This window comes from Hippopotamus amphibius, chromosome 7 (genome assembly GCF_030028045.1).
Source record: "Hippopotamus amphibius kiboko isolate mHipAmp2 chromosome 7, mHipAmp2.hap2, whole genome shotgun sequence".
NCBI classification, from domain to species: Eukaryota; Metazoa; Chordata; class Mammalia; order Artiodactyla; family Hippopotamidae; genus Hippopotamus; species Hippopotamus amphibius.
Genome location: NC_080192.1, coordinates 48,139,693 through 48,158,312, shown reverse-complemented (window position 1 = coordinate 48,158,312; position 18,620 = coordinate 48,139,693). Strand labels below are relative to the sequence as shown.

Sequence of the window (18,620 nt, the reverse complement as noted above, 5' to 3'; positions counted from 1 at the left end):
TCAAAAACTGCAGGGGGTTAACACTACATTTCAAACAACGTGAGTACAGTAAGAGAGGTGTAGGGTAGAGACTGCACGTCTGAAATCCAGGTCCAGCCTGTTTCTCATCGAGAATACCAGGAAATGACTTCACATTTTTCTAGACTATCAATATACGTCAAGTGTCCCAGTAGGATAACCCCGGCGCCTGGACCACGCACATAAACGCCAGTCAGGCAAAGTGGCGGCCACACGGCACTGCTAAACGGTCAGGCCCCTCCCCCCCCAGCCCCGCCCTGCGCCGTCCACCAGGGGCATATCTTTGCGCGTGCGCAGACCGGACAGGCGGCTGCAGGAGAAAGAAGTTGCGCATGCGCCTAATGGGAACGTTGTTCCTTCTCCCCACCCATCCACCCCTCGCCTCTTTTTCCTACGGCGGCGTAGCGAGGACATGCTTCCGGGTCGAGGGGTTTGCTTCCGGAGGGCGGGAAGGCTGAAACGCGGCGGCTAAGCTGGAGCTGAGTTTGCAAGGGTCTCGGTGGAGAAGGCTATAGGCATGGACAGGTCAGTTCTGGTGGTGACGACTGAGCTCGGGTCCTTGTCTCTCCAGGGTGTGGGAGGAACGAGACAGGTGAGACCCGACTCCCACAGGAGCCGACGAGGGCCCGGGTGCTGACCCTAGGACTCCTTTTCTGGGCTGGGAGACTGCAGCTGATGGAAGAAGGACCGCTTGGGTCGCGAAGGGATTCGGCTAATGGTAATCGCCTGGTTCCCGCGGCGGCTCTGTCATCTACTCACTTTCGCGCACCTTTTTTCGCTCCTGGGGTGCTGAGTGACCTGTCCGAGATCACAAAGCCAGTCAGTGCCAGAACAGGGATCTCAACCTAGACTTTCTGATTACAGGTTTCGGCACCAGATAGTTATTGAATTCTTTCGATGACCTTGACATTGTGCTAGGGACCTGCGTAAAAGATGAGTTATTCAAGGTTCCTGGCCTCGGGAAGTGTGTAGAGGAGACAGCCGAGCAGTACGGAGTGATGGTGTTTTGTACTGCTCTGTGGGGAAAGAAATGAGGGAGCAATGAGGTCTCTCTGTCATGGGAGGTAACAGGAAGACCTCTAAAAAGAGGATGCTTTCTAGTTGGTCTGTGAATAGTAGCGGTAGCCTACATTGAGTACCTTAAACGCTTTAAATACATTATTGGCTAATTTAATCTTTCTGACAGTTCTATGAGGATAGCTACTGTGATCCTCTTTTCACACATAACATTGGGGCTAAAAAAGGTTAAGGAATTTGGTCAGTTAAGAAACTAACAAATAGAAGAACCAAGTTGCCAGCCTGGATGCGTCTAGACTGGCATCTAGACAGCCGAGATGGCTCCTGTCTCTAGACTCCAGGAGGCTGTTTGATGAGTAAGTATTCACCAGGTAGACCAAGGGGGCAAATGTAGGCCTCTGTGAAAGAAGCAACACATACAGAGGTGTAAGGATATGAAAGCGCAGCTGAATGGTCACATGCCGTATGTGTTTGTATGGGAGTCATATCTGTGGCTGAATATAAGGCAGAACTGGTAAGCTGGGGTCAGATTGTAAGAACCATACTAGGAAATTTGATCTGGATTCTGTAGGCTATCTGATAGCTATCTGAAGATTTTTAAGTGGAGGAAATACATATTAGATTCTTGTCTTAAAATACAGGTCTCTTAATTCACACAATTTATTTTCTAGACTTTGGGCTGGGAATGACAGGGGCATTGTGACTACAGTAATGCTGAGACAGGAGCCACTCTTAGTGTAGTCTCAGGGGAAAAAACTTGAAGGATCATTTCTCTCCAATTTACTAGAGTTCTTTGTTACTTAGATTCCCAAGTCACCAGTTTAAACAGTAGTACCCATGATTTGAAGTATTTTGGAGACTACAGAAGATCCTTTTAAGAGTTCCTCTGATTTAAGGGACCTCCTCAATCCAGCAAGGAATGGTTTACCTTCATGAAGCAATTATCTAAAACAGTGATATAATATAGATTTAGGTTCCAAGTGTTAAAATAATTCCATAGGAGAAAATAACAAGTAAGTGTTGAAAAGTCAGAGAGTTCTTTGTGCAGGTAGAATTTGAGCAGGACTCTGAGGGATAAGCAGGATTTGGAGCCAGAGGGGCATTGTCAACAAAAATGTCAAAGACTTGGCTATTGGGATGATCTACACCTTGACTGGTTTAGAATCCTTTGCTCTAATAATGATGATAAAGTTTTTTGCAAATGCTACATTCTCATTTCATTCACATGAGCTTGATTATACCATTTTAGGAGTGGCTTCGGAGAGATGTCATCTCCTGTGATCCGGGAGGCAGAGGTGACTCGGACTGCACGCAAACAGAGTGCTCAAAAAAGAGTTTTAAGTATGCTTTGCATTTTAAGCATCATTATAAAAATTGCAACATGTTTGGAATCAGGATTATAGACTTTACTTTTTATGAGAGATAATAAACACTAGCGGTAATAATAATATGCTGGGAAAGTTTGTTTTTTCTTTTTAATTCACCAAATATGTTATTTGGTTAGTATAATGCTGGAATTCGGTGAGATTCATGTTTCCCTGAAAATAAGGATGTTTCATTTTACTGCTAACAATCATATTGTGGTTAGTGTTGTGGTTAGCTTCTGCTGAGATTAGATTATTTTTAGTATTTGAAATCTGACTAACAACTTTTAGTTCAGCGTGTAGTAACCTAAGACTGGTGACTGAGAATTTAAATGGGAGAGGGAATTATTTACTCTTCGCGTAGAAAATATGGTAGCCATAAAATACCTTGTCCTTGAAGAATGTATTCACATATTTTGTATAGTGTAAATATGGTTCATTTTAATATTAATGGTGTCTTTTCTACATGAAAAACTTTTCTTAACTTTTCCTGTAGTTCGGGCAGCCCAAGATGAAATTTTTGCTAATACTACACCAAGAAACCAGGTTATCCCCCGAACTCCCAGCTCATTTCGACAACCTTGTAAGATTTTTTGCTTTTAAAACAATTTGATAGTGATAATAATAGTGGCTAATACCATAGTATATATACTATATTTTATAAATTATTTTTAATTAAGAACAAATAATAATGATTGCAATTACTATTTGTTGAACTCTTACCATGTGTAAGTCACTGTTCTTTACATAAATGCATAATAACTATGACATAGGTATTATCTCTATTTTGCCAAAACTGAACGTGAGACTTAGAGAAGTTGATTAATACAGATAACATAGCTAGGTAAGTATGTAAGTAATGGAACCAAAATTTAAACCATAATCTGCTTAATTCAGAGCCCATGTCCTCTATACTATAGTATATTGTATAAAATTAGAATTTGGCAGATTCATGGACTCATTAGTGTTCTTTTTTTATGCTCAGTTATGCTATAATGAAAGCATCTCTGTTTGCGGTAAAATTTTTCCTGGTGGGCTCAATAGTACCAAAAGTTCATATTTAGAAAAGTAAGTTCAATCTTCATATCATGGAAATATTAATATTGAAAGTATTTATTTGGTTAGAATCTAAATAATTGAAAGGTGAAAATTATTTTTTATTGTTTGTTTGCTCGTTTTGTTTTCATGATCAGTGCTCATGCACTTCAAATTCTTTTTACTAACCTCTTACTTGTAGTTACTCCACCAAACCGAAGCTTTCTAAGGCATCCAGATGTTTCCTGCATTCTTGGAACTGGAGGGAGGTCTCCCCGGCTTACACATTCTTCGGGGTTCTTAGGAAATCTGTCTATGGTATGTAGAAAAATGGGACTGAAATGTTCTCCCTTTTTATAAAGATATGATATTTAGCTTAAAAGCTTTTAATGAGAATTGAAGTCTTATTCATCATAAAAGTAACTCAGTTATGTTGGTTGAAATCATTTTTTAGTTAGATAGACTTTCAGAAAACTGAAATCCTTAAGCGTCTCATGTCATAGGTGGAAGCTGTGACACCAGCAGCAGTTAGTTGCAGATAAAATGTGTTAATCTGACAGTTTGCTGATCAGAATAAATGAGTTCTGATTGGTTGCTAGTGGTATAAAAGCTGAGCCCTAGGAGCATAGAGGAAAAGGAAGCCAAGAGTAATCAATGAAGACTGTCATAAGCAAGAAGGACAAAGCATTAAATGAAAGAAAAGAGAAAATTTGGGAAAAAGTAGATGAGATACTCTTTAGGAATCACTATGGTACAGTATTTAAAATAGCAAAAGAAATGTCATTTAAACTGTGATGCAAAATGACGTGACCTAGGTGTTTAAAATACCCTATAGACAAAGAAAGAATTGTGTTTGAGAGGAAGAAAATGGAAGAGTTTTGTTGAAGTAGTAGTGTATTATGGCCCATTTAGTTCCAAAACCAAGATGAAAATGGCTCTTTATTTGGCTCTGTGCTTGTTAAAATGGCAGAGATTACACGCATTGAAAATTGTCTAAATTTTGTGTTTTTTTTCGGAATGGTTTTGCATGTTAAACCTCTCCTTGTCTTAGAAGGTTAAATCGATCTTAGAAATATTTATTATAGTCTTATGAATTTTTTAGAGTGTTAATATCTAACAGTAATCTAGTCATTGAACAGTTTTACTCTGCTTGTGAAGCTGGTTTATTTTGGCAGTGTTTATTCTTATTCTTAAAAACATAAGTGAATTGACTGCTAAGTTTACACATAAGAAGATGAATTTTATTATTTACTACTTCAGAACTGCAAGATTAATAGTAAAATTGTTACTCTTTAAAATGCCAGGATAGAGTAAATATGTTATTACAGAATGTTTGGAAATTACCTTGTAGTCAAAGATATTTTCTTGATCTGTTTTACCAATTTTAATATCAGCTGTGAGAGGTGGTCTTAAATATATAGATTGCCTTGAAGGAAGTACAGTTATTTGCTATGTTGATTTTGCCATGTGTCTACCTACCAAGATTTGATTATGGACCACAGAATTTTTCCGAATGCAAAATATCACTGCTGTGTAAGATTTTCAGTTTGACCTTTATAATAATGATAAGTATCCAGAAGGGAGTAAACAATCAGTCTTCGGAAGCTGAAGCTAAGTTCTCCTCAGCACATAGTTACTACGTCATTAATATATAGGGCCCCAACACCCATCTTTAGCATTTTTCCTTGGGGAGATTGATTTAAAGATACATTTATTTTGTTTTATTTTATTTATTTTATTTTACTTATTTTTGACTGCATTGGGTCTTCATTACTGTGCGCGGGCTTTTTCTAGTTGTGGTGATTGGGGGCTGCTCGTTGCAGTCGTGGGCTTCTCCTTGTGGTGGCTTCTCTGGTTGTGGAGCACAGGCTCTAGACACGTGGGCTTCAGTAGTTGTGTCTCGCAGGCTCTACAGCTCAGGCTCGGTAGTTGTGGTGCACGGGGTTAGTTGCTCTGCGACATGTGGAATCTTCCTGGCTCAGGGATCGAACCTGTGTCCGCTGCATTGGCAGGCAGGTTCTTAACCACTGTGCCACTAGGAAAGTCCCTAAAGGTACATTTTTATTGTTGCTCATGCCTGGATTTTAAATAAAGGTAAATAAAAAAAAATTTTATTGCTGTTTTTTAATATGTCCAAAAATACAATAGTAGAGTAAGCCCCCATGTGTTTATTGCCCACTTTCAACAGTTATCAGCAGATGCAGCCAAAACATTTCTCCTACATTGTAGTTCCCAGATTTCATACCGTTTTAGCCGTGAATACTTCAGTAGGTATCTCTGAGACATAAGAATGCTTTCTTTAACATAAGTACACATCTGTTAACACATCTAACCCCTCCCTACACACACAGAGTAATTCCTTTATCATTTCAAATAGCCATTTTATGTATACTGTTTTTCATTACAATACATATTTAATTAAGTGTTCACACTTCCTCATTTGTGTCAGATTTTTTAAGTTGGTTTGTTCAAATCAGAATCCAGACAAGCTCAATACATTGCATTTGTTCGGTATGTCTCTTAAGTATTTAATCTCTAAGTTCCTCCATCATCCTTTTTTTCATTACCATTCATTTGTTGTAGAAACTGGGTCATTTGTTCTGTACTATTTCCCAAAATTAAAAAAATGATTTGAACTAGTCCTAGAGCAGTAGGACTAGAGCTGATATTATTTTACTTACTAATATCAGCTTAAATATTACAAAATACAATCTTTATTGGCTTTTTTTTTCTTTTCTAAGTATGGAGTAGTACAAAGAAGAAAACAATAAAAAAAGCTGGGCCTTCCCTAGTGGTCCAGTGGTTAAGACTTTGTGCTCCCAATGTTGGGGGTGTGGGTTCGATCCCTGGTTGGGGAACTAAGATCCCACATGCTGCATTGTGCAGCCAAAAACAAACTAAAAAGCCATAATTTCCTTAACCAAATGGCCTTGTGCCTATCTTTTAAAAGTGAAAAACACAGACATATGGTCTTTTAAAAATTTTAATATTATTAAAGTCTTTATTCACTCAGCAGCAATAACTGCATTACTTTTCTGTATCTTCCTTTTTTTTTTTTTTTTTTTCAGGTAACAAATCTGGATGACAGTAATTGGGCTGCTGCATTCTCCTCACAGCGTGCAGGCCTGTTCACAAACACAGAGCCCCACAGTGTAACAGAGGATGTGACTCTCAGTGCGGTTATGTTACGGGAGGATGATCCTGGAGAAGCTGGTACAGCTTTGTCTGTAACATAGTAGCTTGTCGTTTTACTAAGATCAAGGAAATTGTCTCCTATTCCTGAACATCATTAAAAAATATTTTTTGTAAAGCTAATTAGTTATGGTAGTGGCTGTGCCATTTGAGGTAGTGGCTCTAGAAGGTTGAGACCTCCACCTTAGTTCTCAGTTGGAGCGGCATTTTGCCATTTAATCTTTCAGTGTAAATAGTAGCCTGTTAGGTTATTAGACTTGTTTCTAATATTTTTATTCTTTCCATATTTTGTGCTGTTGAAAGAACTTCTCTTTTTCTTTTGGTTTCATTTTTATCTGACATTGTTGACATGTCTTATCTGGCCTAGATGCTAATGCTGTTTCTTCAAATAGTATTGTGACCATTCTAACTTTAGGTTGGTTATTACCATTCCCTTTTGGAAAAAAGCGTTTGCTTTTAGTGTCTTTGTACCTGCACATTACAACATAGGTTCTTCATCATTTTATCATCATAAGCTGACTTATGTGAGTGCTAGTCGGTGTGCTTATCACTTTCTGAACATTAACTCCTTTCATGGTCCATTAAATAGATACAATAACTATTTCCATTTTCAGGGAAAGGAAACTGTTGCTCAAAAAGATTAAGTAACCTGTTTGAGCTCACCTGGCTAGGAAGTGATGGCACCAGGATTTGAAACTAAGCAGTTTAATTTCAGAGCCCTTCTGTTAACACTGTGGTGACTGCTACTTTGTAGTATCTGCCAGTTATTAGTACTCAGATATTGAGTGACTCAAAAATACTTTGTACTTAAGTGTATAAAAAAAGAATTTCATTTTTAGTATGAACCATGGCTGAGGCCTTAAATATTATACAGTATTGTAGTAGAGTGTATTTTTCCTGAAAAGAACATGTCATTTTAGTATCTGTTACAACTTTCTCAGCTACTTTGTTATGGTGTACTTAAAATATAATTCAGATGTTTTAAAATTTGGCTCCTGTTTCTGTAGTAATTGTTGACAAACTAGTAAATGATACATCTTTGGAATCTTAAACGACTTGTAGGTAGCAAAAATCAAAATAGATAAATTGGACTACATCAAAATATGTGTCAAAAGATACAGTCAGTAGAGTGAAAAGGTAACCCACAGAGTGGGAGAATATATTTACAAATCGTATGTCTCATAAGAGATTAATATTCAGAATATAGAAAGAATTCCTACAACTCAACAATAACAGAAAACAAACAACCCAATTGAAAAATGGACAGAGGACTTGAATAGACATTTTTCCAAAGAAGTTATAAAGGTAGCTAATAAGCACATGAAAGTTTGCTCAATATCAGTAATCATTAAGGAATTGCAAATCAAAACCACGAGACACTACCTTACACCCATTAGGATGGCTGCTGTTAAAAAAGCAAAAAACAAACAAAAAAAAAAACCCAGAAAAACCCCAAACAAACAGAAAATAACAAATGTTGGCAAGGGTGCAGAGAAATTGGAACTCTCTTGTACGTTGTCGGTGGGAATGTGAATTGATGCAGCCACTATGGTAAACAACATGGTGGTTCCTCAAAAAATTAAAAATAAAATTACCATATGATCTAGCAATTCTGCCTCTGGGTGTATACCCAAAAGAAGTGAAAACAGGATTTTTAAGAGATTTGTATTCCCTTGTTCAAAGCCCCATTATTCATAATAGCCAAAAGGTTGAAGCAACCCAAATGTCCACTGATGAATGGAGGATAAACAAAATGTGGTGTATACTTACAGTGGGATATAGTTCAGACACATGCTACAACATGAATGAACTTCAGGGACATTATGCTAAATAAGCCAGTGGCATAGGGACAAATACTGTATGACTCCACTTATATGAGGCACCTCGAGTAGTCAAACTCATAGAAATAGAAAGTAGAATAGTGGTTGCCAAGGTCTAGGGAAAGGGGAGAATGGAAAGTTATGGTTTTAGGTTTTTTTTTCTTTTTTTTGAGGTATAATTGACATAACATTTCTGTAAGTTTAAGGTGTACAGCATACTGCTTTGATACACTTGCATATTGCAATATGATTATTAGTGTTAGCTAACCCCGCCATCATACTTTCACATCACATAATTATCATTTCTGTGGTGAGAACATTTAAGATCTAGTCTCTTAGCAATTTTGAACCATGTAATACAGATTTATTGACTATAGTCAGTGCTGTGCATTAGGTTTCCAGAATTTACTCATCTTCTAACTGCAAATTTGTACCCTTTAACCAACATCTCGCAATTCCCCCACCCTTTAGCCTCTGGAAACCACCATTCCACTCTCTATTTCTATGAGTTTGGCTTCTTTAGATTCTTCATAAGTGATATAGTACAGTATTTGTCTCTCTCTGTCAGATTTATCTTACTTAATGCCTTCAGGGTCTGTCCAGGATCTATCCTGTCACAAATGGTAGGATTGCTTTCTTTCTCATGGCTGAATAATATTCTGTTGTATATATATACCATTTCTCTATCCATTTATCTGGTGATGGACACTTGGGTTTTTTCCCTATCTTGGCTTTTGTGAATAATGCTACAGTAAATGTGGGAGCACAGATAACTTTTCAAAAGCCTGTTTTCATTTCCTTTGACTATATACCCAGAAGTGGTATTGCTGGATCATATGGTAGTTCTACTTTTAATTTTTTGAGGAACCTCCATGCTATTTTCCATAGTGGCTGAACCAATTTACATTCTCACCAATAGTGCACAAAGGTTCCCTTTTCTCCACATATTCACCAACACTTGTTATTTCTTATCTGATTGTTGATAGCCATTCTTACAGATGTTAGGTGATAACCTCATTGTGGTTTTGATTTGTATTTCCCTGATGATTAGTGATGTTGAGCATCTTTTCACGTTAGCCATTTGTATATCTTCTTTGGAGAAATGTCTGTTCAGTTCCTCTGCCCATTTTTAAATCAGGTTGTTTGTTTATTTTTGAGTTTTATGAATTCTTTATATATTTTGGAGTTTAACTTCTTATGAGATATATAGTTTGCAAATATTTTCTCTCATCCCATAGGTTGCCGTTTCATTTTGTTGATTGTTTCTTTTGTTGTACAGATATAGTCCCACTTGCTGATTTTTTGCTTTTGTTGCTTGTGCTTTTGGTGTCATATCCAAAAATTATTGCCAAGACCAGTGTCAAGGAACTTTTTCCCTACACTTTTTTTTTTTAGGAGTTTTACAGTTTCAGGTCTTAAGTTTAACCCATTTCAAGTTCATTTTTATGAGTGGTGTAAGATAGGGGTGCAATTTTGTTTCTCTGCATGTGGTTATCCAGTTTTTCCAGCACCATTTATTAAAGAAACTATCCGTTCCCCATTCCATACTCTTGGCTCCCTTGTCAAATAGTAATTGACCATGTATGTGGGAGTTTATTTTTGGGCTCTCCATTTTGTTCCATTGGTTCATGTGTCTGTTTTTATGCCAGTACTGTTTTGAATACTATAGCTATGTAGTATAGTTTGAAATCAGGAAGTGTGATGCCTCCAGCTTTGTTCTTTCTTAGGATTGCCCTGGCTATCCTGAGTTTTAGTTTTGCAAAATGCAGAGTTCTGTGGTCAGTTGGTGGTGATGGTAGCACAGCACTGTGAGTGTACTTACTGACACTGAACTGTACACTTAAAAACGGTTAAAATGGTACATCTTGTTATGTGTATTTTACCACAATAATAAACTTTTTTAAATACAGCTGTTAAAAAAAGGACTTGTAGCTATGTTTTTAAGTTTTTAAAACAATTACCTAAAAGTATGTCCCTTAGCTCTTCCTGTTCCTTTTCTTTTTAATGTTTTCTAGCATCCATGAGTATGTTTTCTGATTTCCTGCAGTCTTTTTTGAAGCACTCTTCAACTACAGTTTTTGACCTTGTGGAAGAGTATGAAAACATTTGTAGTAGTCAGGTAAGTTAATTTTACTCTGTTGTTGGTCAGGCTTCAGTACTCTTAAGGTTTTTTTTAAACAGCATCAACTTGTGAATTTCTGTACTGTATTTAAGGATGATGTCTTAGGGGTGTGGTGGCAGGTGTGGCATGGTTAGAAGGCCAACCAGAACAGCTCTGCTTTTCACATGTTGAGAGTCCGTATAATATTTCTCTTAAGGACAAAAGGATTCTGCAGCTTTGAAAAGGGAAAACCCAAAATAATACAAAGAACTTAAAACTAACAATAAGAAAATGAGCAATCCAACTTAGAAATGGACAAAACATGTAAACAGACACTCACCAGAGAAGATCTGCAGATGGCAAATAAACGTGTGAAAAGATGTTTAACTTCCTATGTCAACACAACCTTATAAATCAACTATACTCCAATATAAAATAAAAATTAAAAAAAAATTTAAAAACACGTCATATATCATTAGGGAATTGCAAATTAAAAACAATGAGATGCCACAATACACCTGTGAGAATGACCAAAATCCAAAACACTAACAAAACCAAACTCTGGCAAGGGTGTGGAACAGGAGTTCTTATTCATTGCTGGTGGGAATGCAAAATGATACAGCCACTTTGGAAGACAGTCTCTCTCAGCTTCTTATAAAATTAACCATAGGCTTACCATATAATACAGCATTCTTACTCTTTGATATTTACCCAAAAGAGTTAAAAATTTATGTCCACACAAAAGCCTACACATAGATGTTTGTGGCAGCTTTATTCATAATAGCGTAAGTTTGAAAGCAATCAAGATGGCTTTCAGTAAGTGAAGGATAAAACAGCTGTGGCTCATCCAGACAATGGAATATTATACAGCCCTTAAAAGTAATGGGCTATCAAGCCATAATGAGATGAGGACGAACCCAAAATGCATGTCACTAAGTGAAAGAACGCTGTGTGCAAAGGCTACATATGGTATGATTCCAACTATATGATATTCTAGAAAAGGGAAAACTTAAAGAGAATAAAAAGGTCAGCAGTTGCCAGGGTTCAAGGGGAGGTAAGGATGGAAAGTGGAGCACAGTGGATTTTTAGGGGAGTGATACTATGATGGATACATGTCATTATACATTTGTCAAAACCCATAGCGTGTACAACACCAAGAGTGAATGCTTATGTAAACTATGGACTTTGGGTAATAATGACATGTCAGTGTAGCTTCATTGACTGTAACAAAGGTACCTCTCTGGTACTGGATATTTTTAGTGGGGTATAAGGTTGTGTGTATGTAGGGGCGGAAAGTAATGGAAACTCACTGTGCTTTCTACTCAGTTTGCTGTGAACCTAAAACTGCTCAAAAAGTTGTCTGTTTTAAAGAAAAGGAAAAGGGCTTCAAGAAACTATTGCATTCAAGAATAATTGAAATAATAGTAATAGCCAACATTTTTTGAGCATTTAATATTATTTCAGTAATCAGTTTCTGAATTGTTACATTATAAAATCAGTAGTTTCATTAAATAACAAAAGCTATAATAATCACCTAGAGAAGCAGTGGAGTTAGGATTCCAGTAGAGAATTTATTAAAGGAATTAGAAGTACAGATAATACTTTTATTAAACACTGGCCTTAAGACAGAAGTAACATTACTTTGTGAATACTTTTGAAAGGGTGGGGAAACTTGTTTTGGTGGTGATTCTTCATTTTCTGAATGAGACCAATCCTGTTTCTTAATTGCCCTTGATAAGGAGGTAATATTCGTACCTTTGAGAAAGGTTTCTTTTACCCTGGGTCTTTAAACCTCCTGTTAAATAATTTGGTGTGTGTTTCTGTGAAGAACATCCATATCTTTCATTAGACTTTCACAAAAAGTCTTCATATGGTTAAGAACTACTGTTTTACAACAAGGAGGGGTTTGGGTTAAGGTTTGGTTAGAAGTGACAATGTTTTGGTACCAGTCTTAGGAAAATATTTTTCTTGATTTTTTTATATGGTGTAAATTTTTCAGGTATAATTTGAAGATATCTTATTTTTAATTTTCATTGCTGCTTTGTTGGTTCATGTTATGATTTTGTCAGGCATGGGTTAGATTTAACTTATCTTCTGGGTTGATCTACAAGGAGAAAAATGTACTCATGGCTGTTATTGTTGAATCTGAAATCTAGAGTATGTTAAACTTTCACACATATGCTCGCATAAACACACCTTACTTCAAATTAAGGTCATTTCTAGTGGGAATGTTATGTTACACTCAATTTAAACAAAAAAGACAATAGACATGAAAAGTTTATAATATAAATATGTACATATATAAAATATAAATAGTTTTAGCACTGTGTACTTGAAGAATACAAAGTTGTGACTCACAATTATAGAAAACCTCTTTACGTTTGTATTTTTAACTCAGGTGAATATATTGAGTAAAATAGTGAGCCGAGCAACACCTGGACTTCAGAAGTTTTCAAAAACCGCCAGTATGCTCTGGCTTCTTCAACAGGAGATGGTCACATGGAGGCTGCTGGCTTCTTTGTATAGGTAAAGTTGTGTAGGACTCATAGGATAAATAAATTGGAAGATTAACTTAGAAGTTAGAGTGAGATGTGTTTGGAAGTAGGTTCTGCCATTTTGCAGTGCTTATCATTTCTGATGCCTTAGTTGTCAGAAGTGAGTTAGGAGAGAAGAGGAGAATATTAAATTCCCCATACCAAAAATTGGATATGTGTAAAGATTTAAGAAAAGTGCTAAAAATACGGCAATAGTTAGGAGAGGATAGATTAAAAAAAAGAACTGACGGATATGCTTTATGTAATGTGGAAGTTTGAGAGAAGTTAACCAAATTTTTCTTCTCAGATGCTCTTTGGTTTTGGCTCTCATTCTGTTGCTTTCTCATCCTAACGAGAGAATCTTGAGAGAAAATCATATTTTTTCATTTTGGCCATGTGAAAACATTAAAAAGTTAGGTGTATGTATTAACTGGTAGCCACTAAAGGCTTTGCAGTGTCTATTTTCAGTAAATGTCATTTTTGTTCAGATGTCAGTATTAGATTCAGGAGGCATTTACTGCTTGATTCTTGTTTTTAAAGCGTGTTGGCTAAGTTAATTGGAAACTCATTTGTTTACAGTGGATGGAATGCAAGTTTCTGCATCTGTTGAGTTTAAAAGATGATTTCATTTACTCATATGAAATAAGACTTTTTCATTGTGTGTTATTTTCCCCCAGAGACAGAATACAGTCTGCATTAGAAGATGAAAATATGTTTGCAGTTACTGTAAGTTATATATTAATTTATTTCCTTTATAATTGTTTAAAAATCCAAATGTTTTTAGTAGTTGAATTTGATTTTTGACCCTCCATCTAGAGTTTCTTCATTTTTTAAATTTTCTAAGTAAATAAAAGATACAATAATAAAAATTGATTTACATTATAAACGGTTAAAGTTCTCTTTTATCCCTCTTACTGTTCAGACTAACAATTTAGTATGTATCCTACCAGACATTTTTCTGTGCATCTTTATACATATATACACACACAGTTTTTTTTTTTTTTTTTTTTTTAAAGATCAAGTTGAGAATGTCATTTCAGAATGTTCAGTTAAACCTTGGGAAGACCAACCACAGTGTTCTAGAAATGTCTTCCTTCAGACAAAGGATCCTCTAAGACAATGAAGGGTACGCCTCACTCTCCTCGAAGCCAAACATTGGACTTCTAGGAAATTTGAGGGAGTTGTCTCAGGCCATTCAGCAGAAGCCTTTTTTTTAGTGCAGTCTGGGTAAAGTGTTGCAGGATTCAATGGGTTGGTTCCTAGTAAAGGTCAAGTTGTTAAATTGTGAAGATTTCTCTGCAGCGCTGGAATGTATTTTGTTCTCTCCTAGAGACTCCAAGCAGAGAGTCTCCAAGCAGACACTGAAGGGAATGAGTCCCCCTGCTCTCTCATTTTGTAAATTGTCTTTCCATATTTTTCCTTTCCTCTCAGCAGATCCAGGGGAACGCAAAGCCACTTTGCGCCCCTTCAAAAGTCTGTACCTTCTACAGTTAACCTTTGAACAAAACGGGTTTGAGCTGCATGGGTCCACTTAACATGAAGATTTTTTCACTAAACACACCCTACAGTACTACACCATCTGCAGTTTGTTGAATCCTCAGATACAGAACCTCAGATACAGATGAACCAGCACTACAGAGAGCCAACTGTAAAGTTACATTTGGGTTTTCGACTGCAAGGAAGATCAGTGCCTCTAACCCTTGCATTGTTCAAGGGTCAACTGTATTTCTTTTTTTCTTGTAAAGCAAAATAATTTTCAAGCACTGTAACTCCAGCCTGTCAAAAGTCAAACCCACTTTTGTCTTTTAGTGGATGGCACTGTAGGCAGCTTTCCAAGGAACTTGAACATTCCTTAAACCAACACTTCTCAAACTTTACTGTGTACATGAGTCACCTAGGGATCTTGTTAAAATGCTTATTTTGATTCAGTAGGTCTGGGGTGGGGCCTAAGATTATGCATTTTTTCTTTTTTTATAAATTTATTTAATTTATTTATTCATTGGCTGCGTTGGGTCTTCATTGCTGCACACAGGCCCTCTCCAGTTGCTACGAGCGGGGGCTACTTTTCATTGTGGTATGCAGGCTCCTCATTGTAGTGGGCTCTCCTGCTGAGGAGCATGGGCCCTAGGCACATGGGCTTCAATAGTTGTGGCACATGGGCTCAGTAGCTGTGGCTCATGGGCTCTAGAGCACAGGCTCAATAGTTGTGGCGCACGGGCTTAGTTGCTCCGTGGCATGTGGAATCTTCCCAGGGCAGGGCTCGAACCCATGTCCTCTGCACTGGTAGGCGGACTCTTTAGCACTGCGCCACCTAGGAAGTCCTAAGATTATGCATTTTTAACAAGCTCCCAGGTGGTGCTGATGCTGTTGGTCTATAAACTGTGGGTAGCCAGGGTCTAGACCCTGGTCTCTGCCTCATCTCAAAATTTAGTCCATCACCAAACCTTGCTGACTCTGTCTCTCCTGTTCCAACTCTGACCTCTCATCTCTATTCCTGTTGCCACCACTTAATCCAAAGCCTTCATCTTTTTGGCAGGAATTGTGGCAGTAGCTTTCATCTGCTCTCCCTGCTCTATATATACACGTAGTTTTAGGGGGGCGGGGGGGAGGTGGTTGCTTGGTTTTTCTTTTCTTTTTTACCGTGTACTATGATTTCATTTATACATTATACTGAGAGTTTTTATTAATTCATCAATAGTTCTTAGTTTTTTTTATGTCCGTTCATATACATACCTTATTTTTTCATAGTATGCCAAAGTATAAATATACCGTAATTTTTTTCAGACATTCTGCTGGACATATTTAAGTTATTTCCAATATTTTTGCTATAGTAATGATGCAATGAACATTCTTCACACTTACCTACATATTTATTTCCTATATTTCTGGAAGTGAAATTGTTGGGACAAAGTTTGGTAGAGATTGTTGTGTTGCCTTCCTACTGAAATGTACTAGTTTACACTCTCACAGTGTGTGAAAATGTTTACTCTGCTATTAATCATTTGATTTTGTCAGTTGGAGGAGAGGTGCCTCTTTTAAATATACATATCATTGATCATTAATGAGGTGGAGTGTTTTTCATTCTTAAGCATTTATATGAATTCTATATTCATATCCTTTGCTCATTTTCCTATTAATTATTTTCTTATTCTTTTCTCATATATGTTAAAGATAGTCTTTCTGTCACTTGTCTTTTAACTTTAAGAGGTCTTTGTTAAGTAGACATTTCCATTTTTAACTTATCAACATCTGTCACGTTTTCCGTTGTCATTCACTGTCTTGTATCTTATTAAGGAGGGCCTTTCCTACTTATGTAAAAACTATTCTCAATGTTTTCTTCTAAATCTAAATCTTTTTCTATATAATAAGCTCTTTAGTTCATCTGGATTGTTTGTCTGTGAAGGAAGCAAGAGACTCAACTTTTTTCAAATGGATATCCATTTATCCTAACACCGTTTTTCAAACAAAGATGTTTATTATATTTATACATGGATCTTTTGATTCATTCATTTGAAAGCCAGTACTACACAACTGAGTCACTAGCTCAGAAGTTTTGGTATTTTGTAGGATAAGTCTTCTCATTTTTGGCTATTCTTGCACACACTTTTTTCCCAGATGAACTTTACAATTTCCTTTTTTAAAAATTTTGTTGGGATATTTATTGAAATAATATTGAATTTGTAAATTAACTTGTGAAGAAGTGACATCTTTACTATTTTGAATTTTCCTATTTATGATCATGGCATATCTCTCCATTTATTTAACTCTTTTATAGTTTATATAGATTTGTGCTTTTTATAAGTCTATGTAAGTCCTATTGTGAATGAATTCTCTTTCCTGTTACATTTTCTAATTAGTTATTACTGTCAAATAAAAAGCTAATGATTTACATATAGAGCTCATATTTGGCCATCTTTTGGACCTCTCTTACTAGTGCCAGTAAGTTGTCAATTTGTATTATCCTTTTAATATATTGCTTGATATAACTTGCTAATGTTTTTGTCCAAGTTGTCTTTTAAAGTCAGTCCTGAGAGCCTTGGATACTTCTTAAGTTTTGTCATCTGTCAACTTCTGTGTAGAATGAAAAGGTTTTGAAGTGTTTAAATGTTAATTTCCTAATATGCCCTGTGATTGCATGCTGCCCCTTGTTATGATTTGTTTCATTTTGTTTTATGTTTTATTTTTCCCTAAACCAACATCTCTGGGGAAATAAAACTTAAAAATTTAAGTGTAACCAAGAATTAAAATATCAAGTAAGAGCAGCTACACATTGATCTAGCAGTTTGAAATTCTGTTTACAAAATATTTTCAAAGATGAATATACAGATTTGCTATGTTAAAATGGTTATGGGTGATTAAATATACTTATTTCAAATTCTCTTATCTTTCTGTTGAAATAATGTTCTTTGAGATCTTTTCTTTCTTTCCATCAATTTTTTTTTTTTTAAATAGGCTCTTAATGCCAGTGAAAAAGCAGTTGTGGAAGCATTATTTCAGAAAGATTCACTTGTCCGACAAAGTCAGGTATGATTAGAATTTTTACATTGTTCTGGTGAAATATGGAGAAAAGGTAAATGACATAAAAGAAAAGAAATTTTTTAAGTTTAAAACTTTTTTCTTAGTTTTTTTCTTTTTTGATCTTTTAATTTATAACTGTTAAACTGTATTATTCCTATAGAAAATTTTTGCCATAATATTTATACATCTGTAAAAAGTAAAAATAGTGATAGAAAAAATTGTTACTTGGTATTTTTGAATTAGAAACCTTTTTTTTTTTTTTTGAAATTAATGGTAGGAGTACTACTACTTCAGATAAAATACTTACAGATTTTATAGTTAATACTCTTTTTCCCTCCTTTCCTAGCTGGTGGTAGATTGGTTAGAGAGCATTGCCAAAGATGAGATTGGAGATTTTTCTGATAATATTGAATTTTATGCAAAATCAGTATATTGGTAAGTCACTAAACTTTTATTCTTGAAGTCAGTTAATATTGGTTTTGTTTTTTCATCTTTCAACAAATATTTATTCAGTTCTTACTGAACTCAGTCTGTTAGCAAAACAGATAAAAACACTGCCTTTATGGAATTTATAATTGTATGGGAGAGTTAGACAGCAAATAAGTATATATCTTGTTGGATGTTAAGAGCTTTGAAAGAAAAAAAGAATCAGAGTTGATGGATAGAGGATGGTGATGGGAGTTATTTTAAGTAGAGGAGGTGACCAGGGAAGGCCACTAGGAAGTAACAGGTAGTAAGAGTAAAAGGCTTTTAAGAAATAAAGGAGGCCAGGCATGTAGAAATTTGAGGGACAAGTGTTCAGGGCAAGAACAGGAGCTACAAAGACTCTAACAAGGTAAAGTATTTGCACAGAGAGGCTAATGTGAACACAGCAGAGAAAGGAATGATAGGAAATGAGCTTGAAGAGAGCCAGCTCATATAGGACTTTTACAGGCAGCCACATTAAGGGTTTGGGACTTTATTCTAAATGTGATGGGAAGCCTTGAGAAGAAAAGAATGACATGGTCTGATTCGTGTTTTC

At 36.1% G+C, this 18,620-nt stretch overlaps 1 protein-coding gene across 5 annotated transcripts in view; it reads left to right on the top strand.

Moving 5' to 3' along the window:
• Positions 1 to 421: 421 nt before the first annotated feature.
• Positions 422 to 18,620, top strand: part of NUP107 (nucleoporin 107) — a 40,902-nt gene continuing 22,703 nt past the window's right edge. Inside the window, exons 1-11 of one of the 5 annotated variants that reach the window (XM_057740686.1) lie at positions 446 to 543; positions 631 to 736; positions 2,285 to 2,376; positions 2,896 to 2,982; positions 3,637 to 3,752; positions 6,503 to 6,647; positions 10,462 to 10,565; positions 12,946 to 13,073; positions 13,759 to 13,807; positions 17,534 to 17,605; positions 17,946 to 18,034. In XM_057740686.1, coding sequence (XP_057596669.1) covers positions 2,301 to 2,376; positions 2,896 to 2,982; positions 3,637 to 3,752; positions 6,503 to 6,647; positions 10,462 to 10,565; positions 12,946 to 13,073; positions 13,759 to 13,807; positions 17,534 to 17,605; positions 17,946 to 18,034 — 866 coding nt within the window. In that variant the 5' untranslated portion in view covers positions 446 to 543; positions 631 to 736; positions 2,285 to 2,300. Of the gene's footprint in view, positions 544 to 630; positions 737 to 793; positions 1,392 to 2,284; positions 2,377 to 2,895; positions 2,984 to 3,609; positions 3,753 to 6,502; positions 6,648 to 10,461; positions 10,566 to 12,945; positions 13,074 to 13,758; positions 13,808 to 17,533; positions 17,606 to 17,945; positions 18,035 to 18,620 lie in introns of those variants that run through there. The other 4 variants (XM_057740684.1, XM_057740685.1, XM_057740688.1 and 1 more) reach the window with 4 other exon arrangements.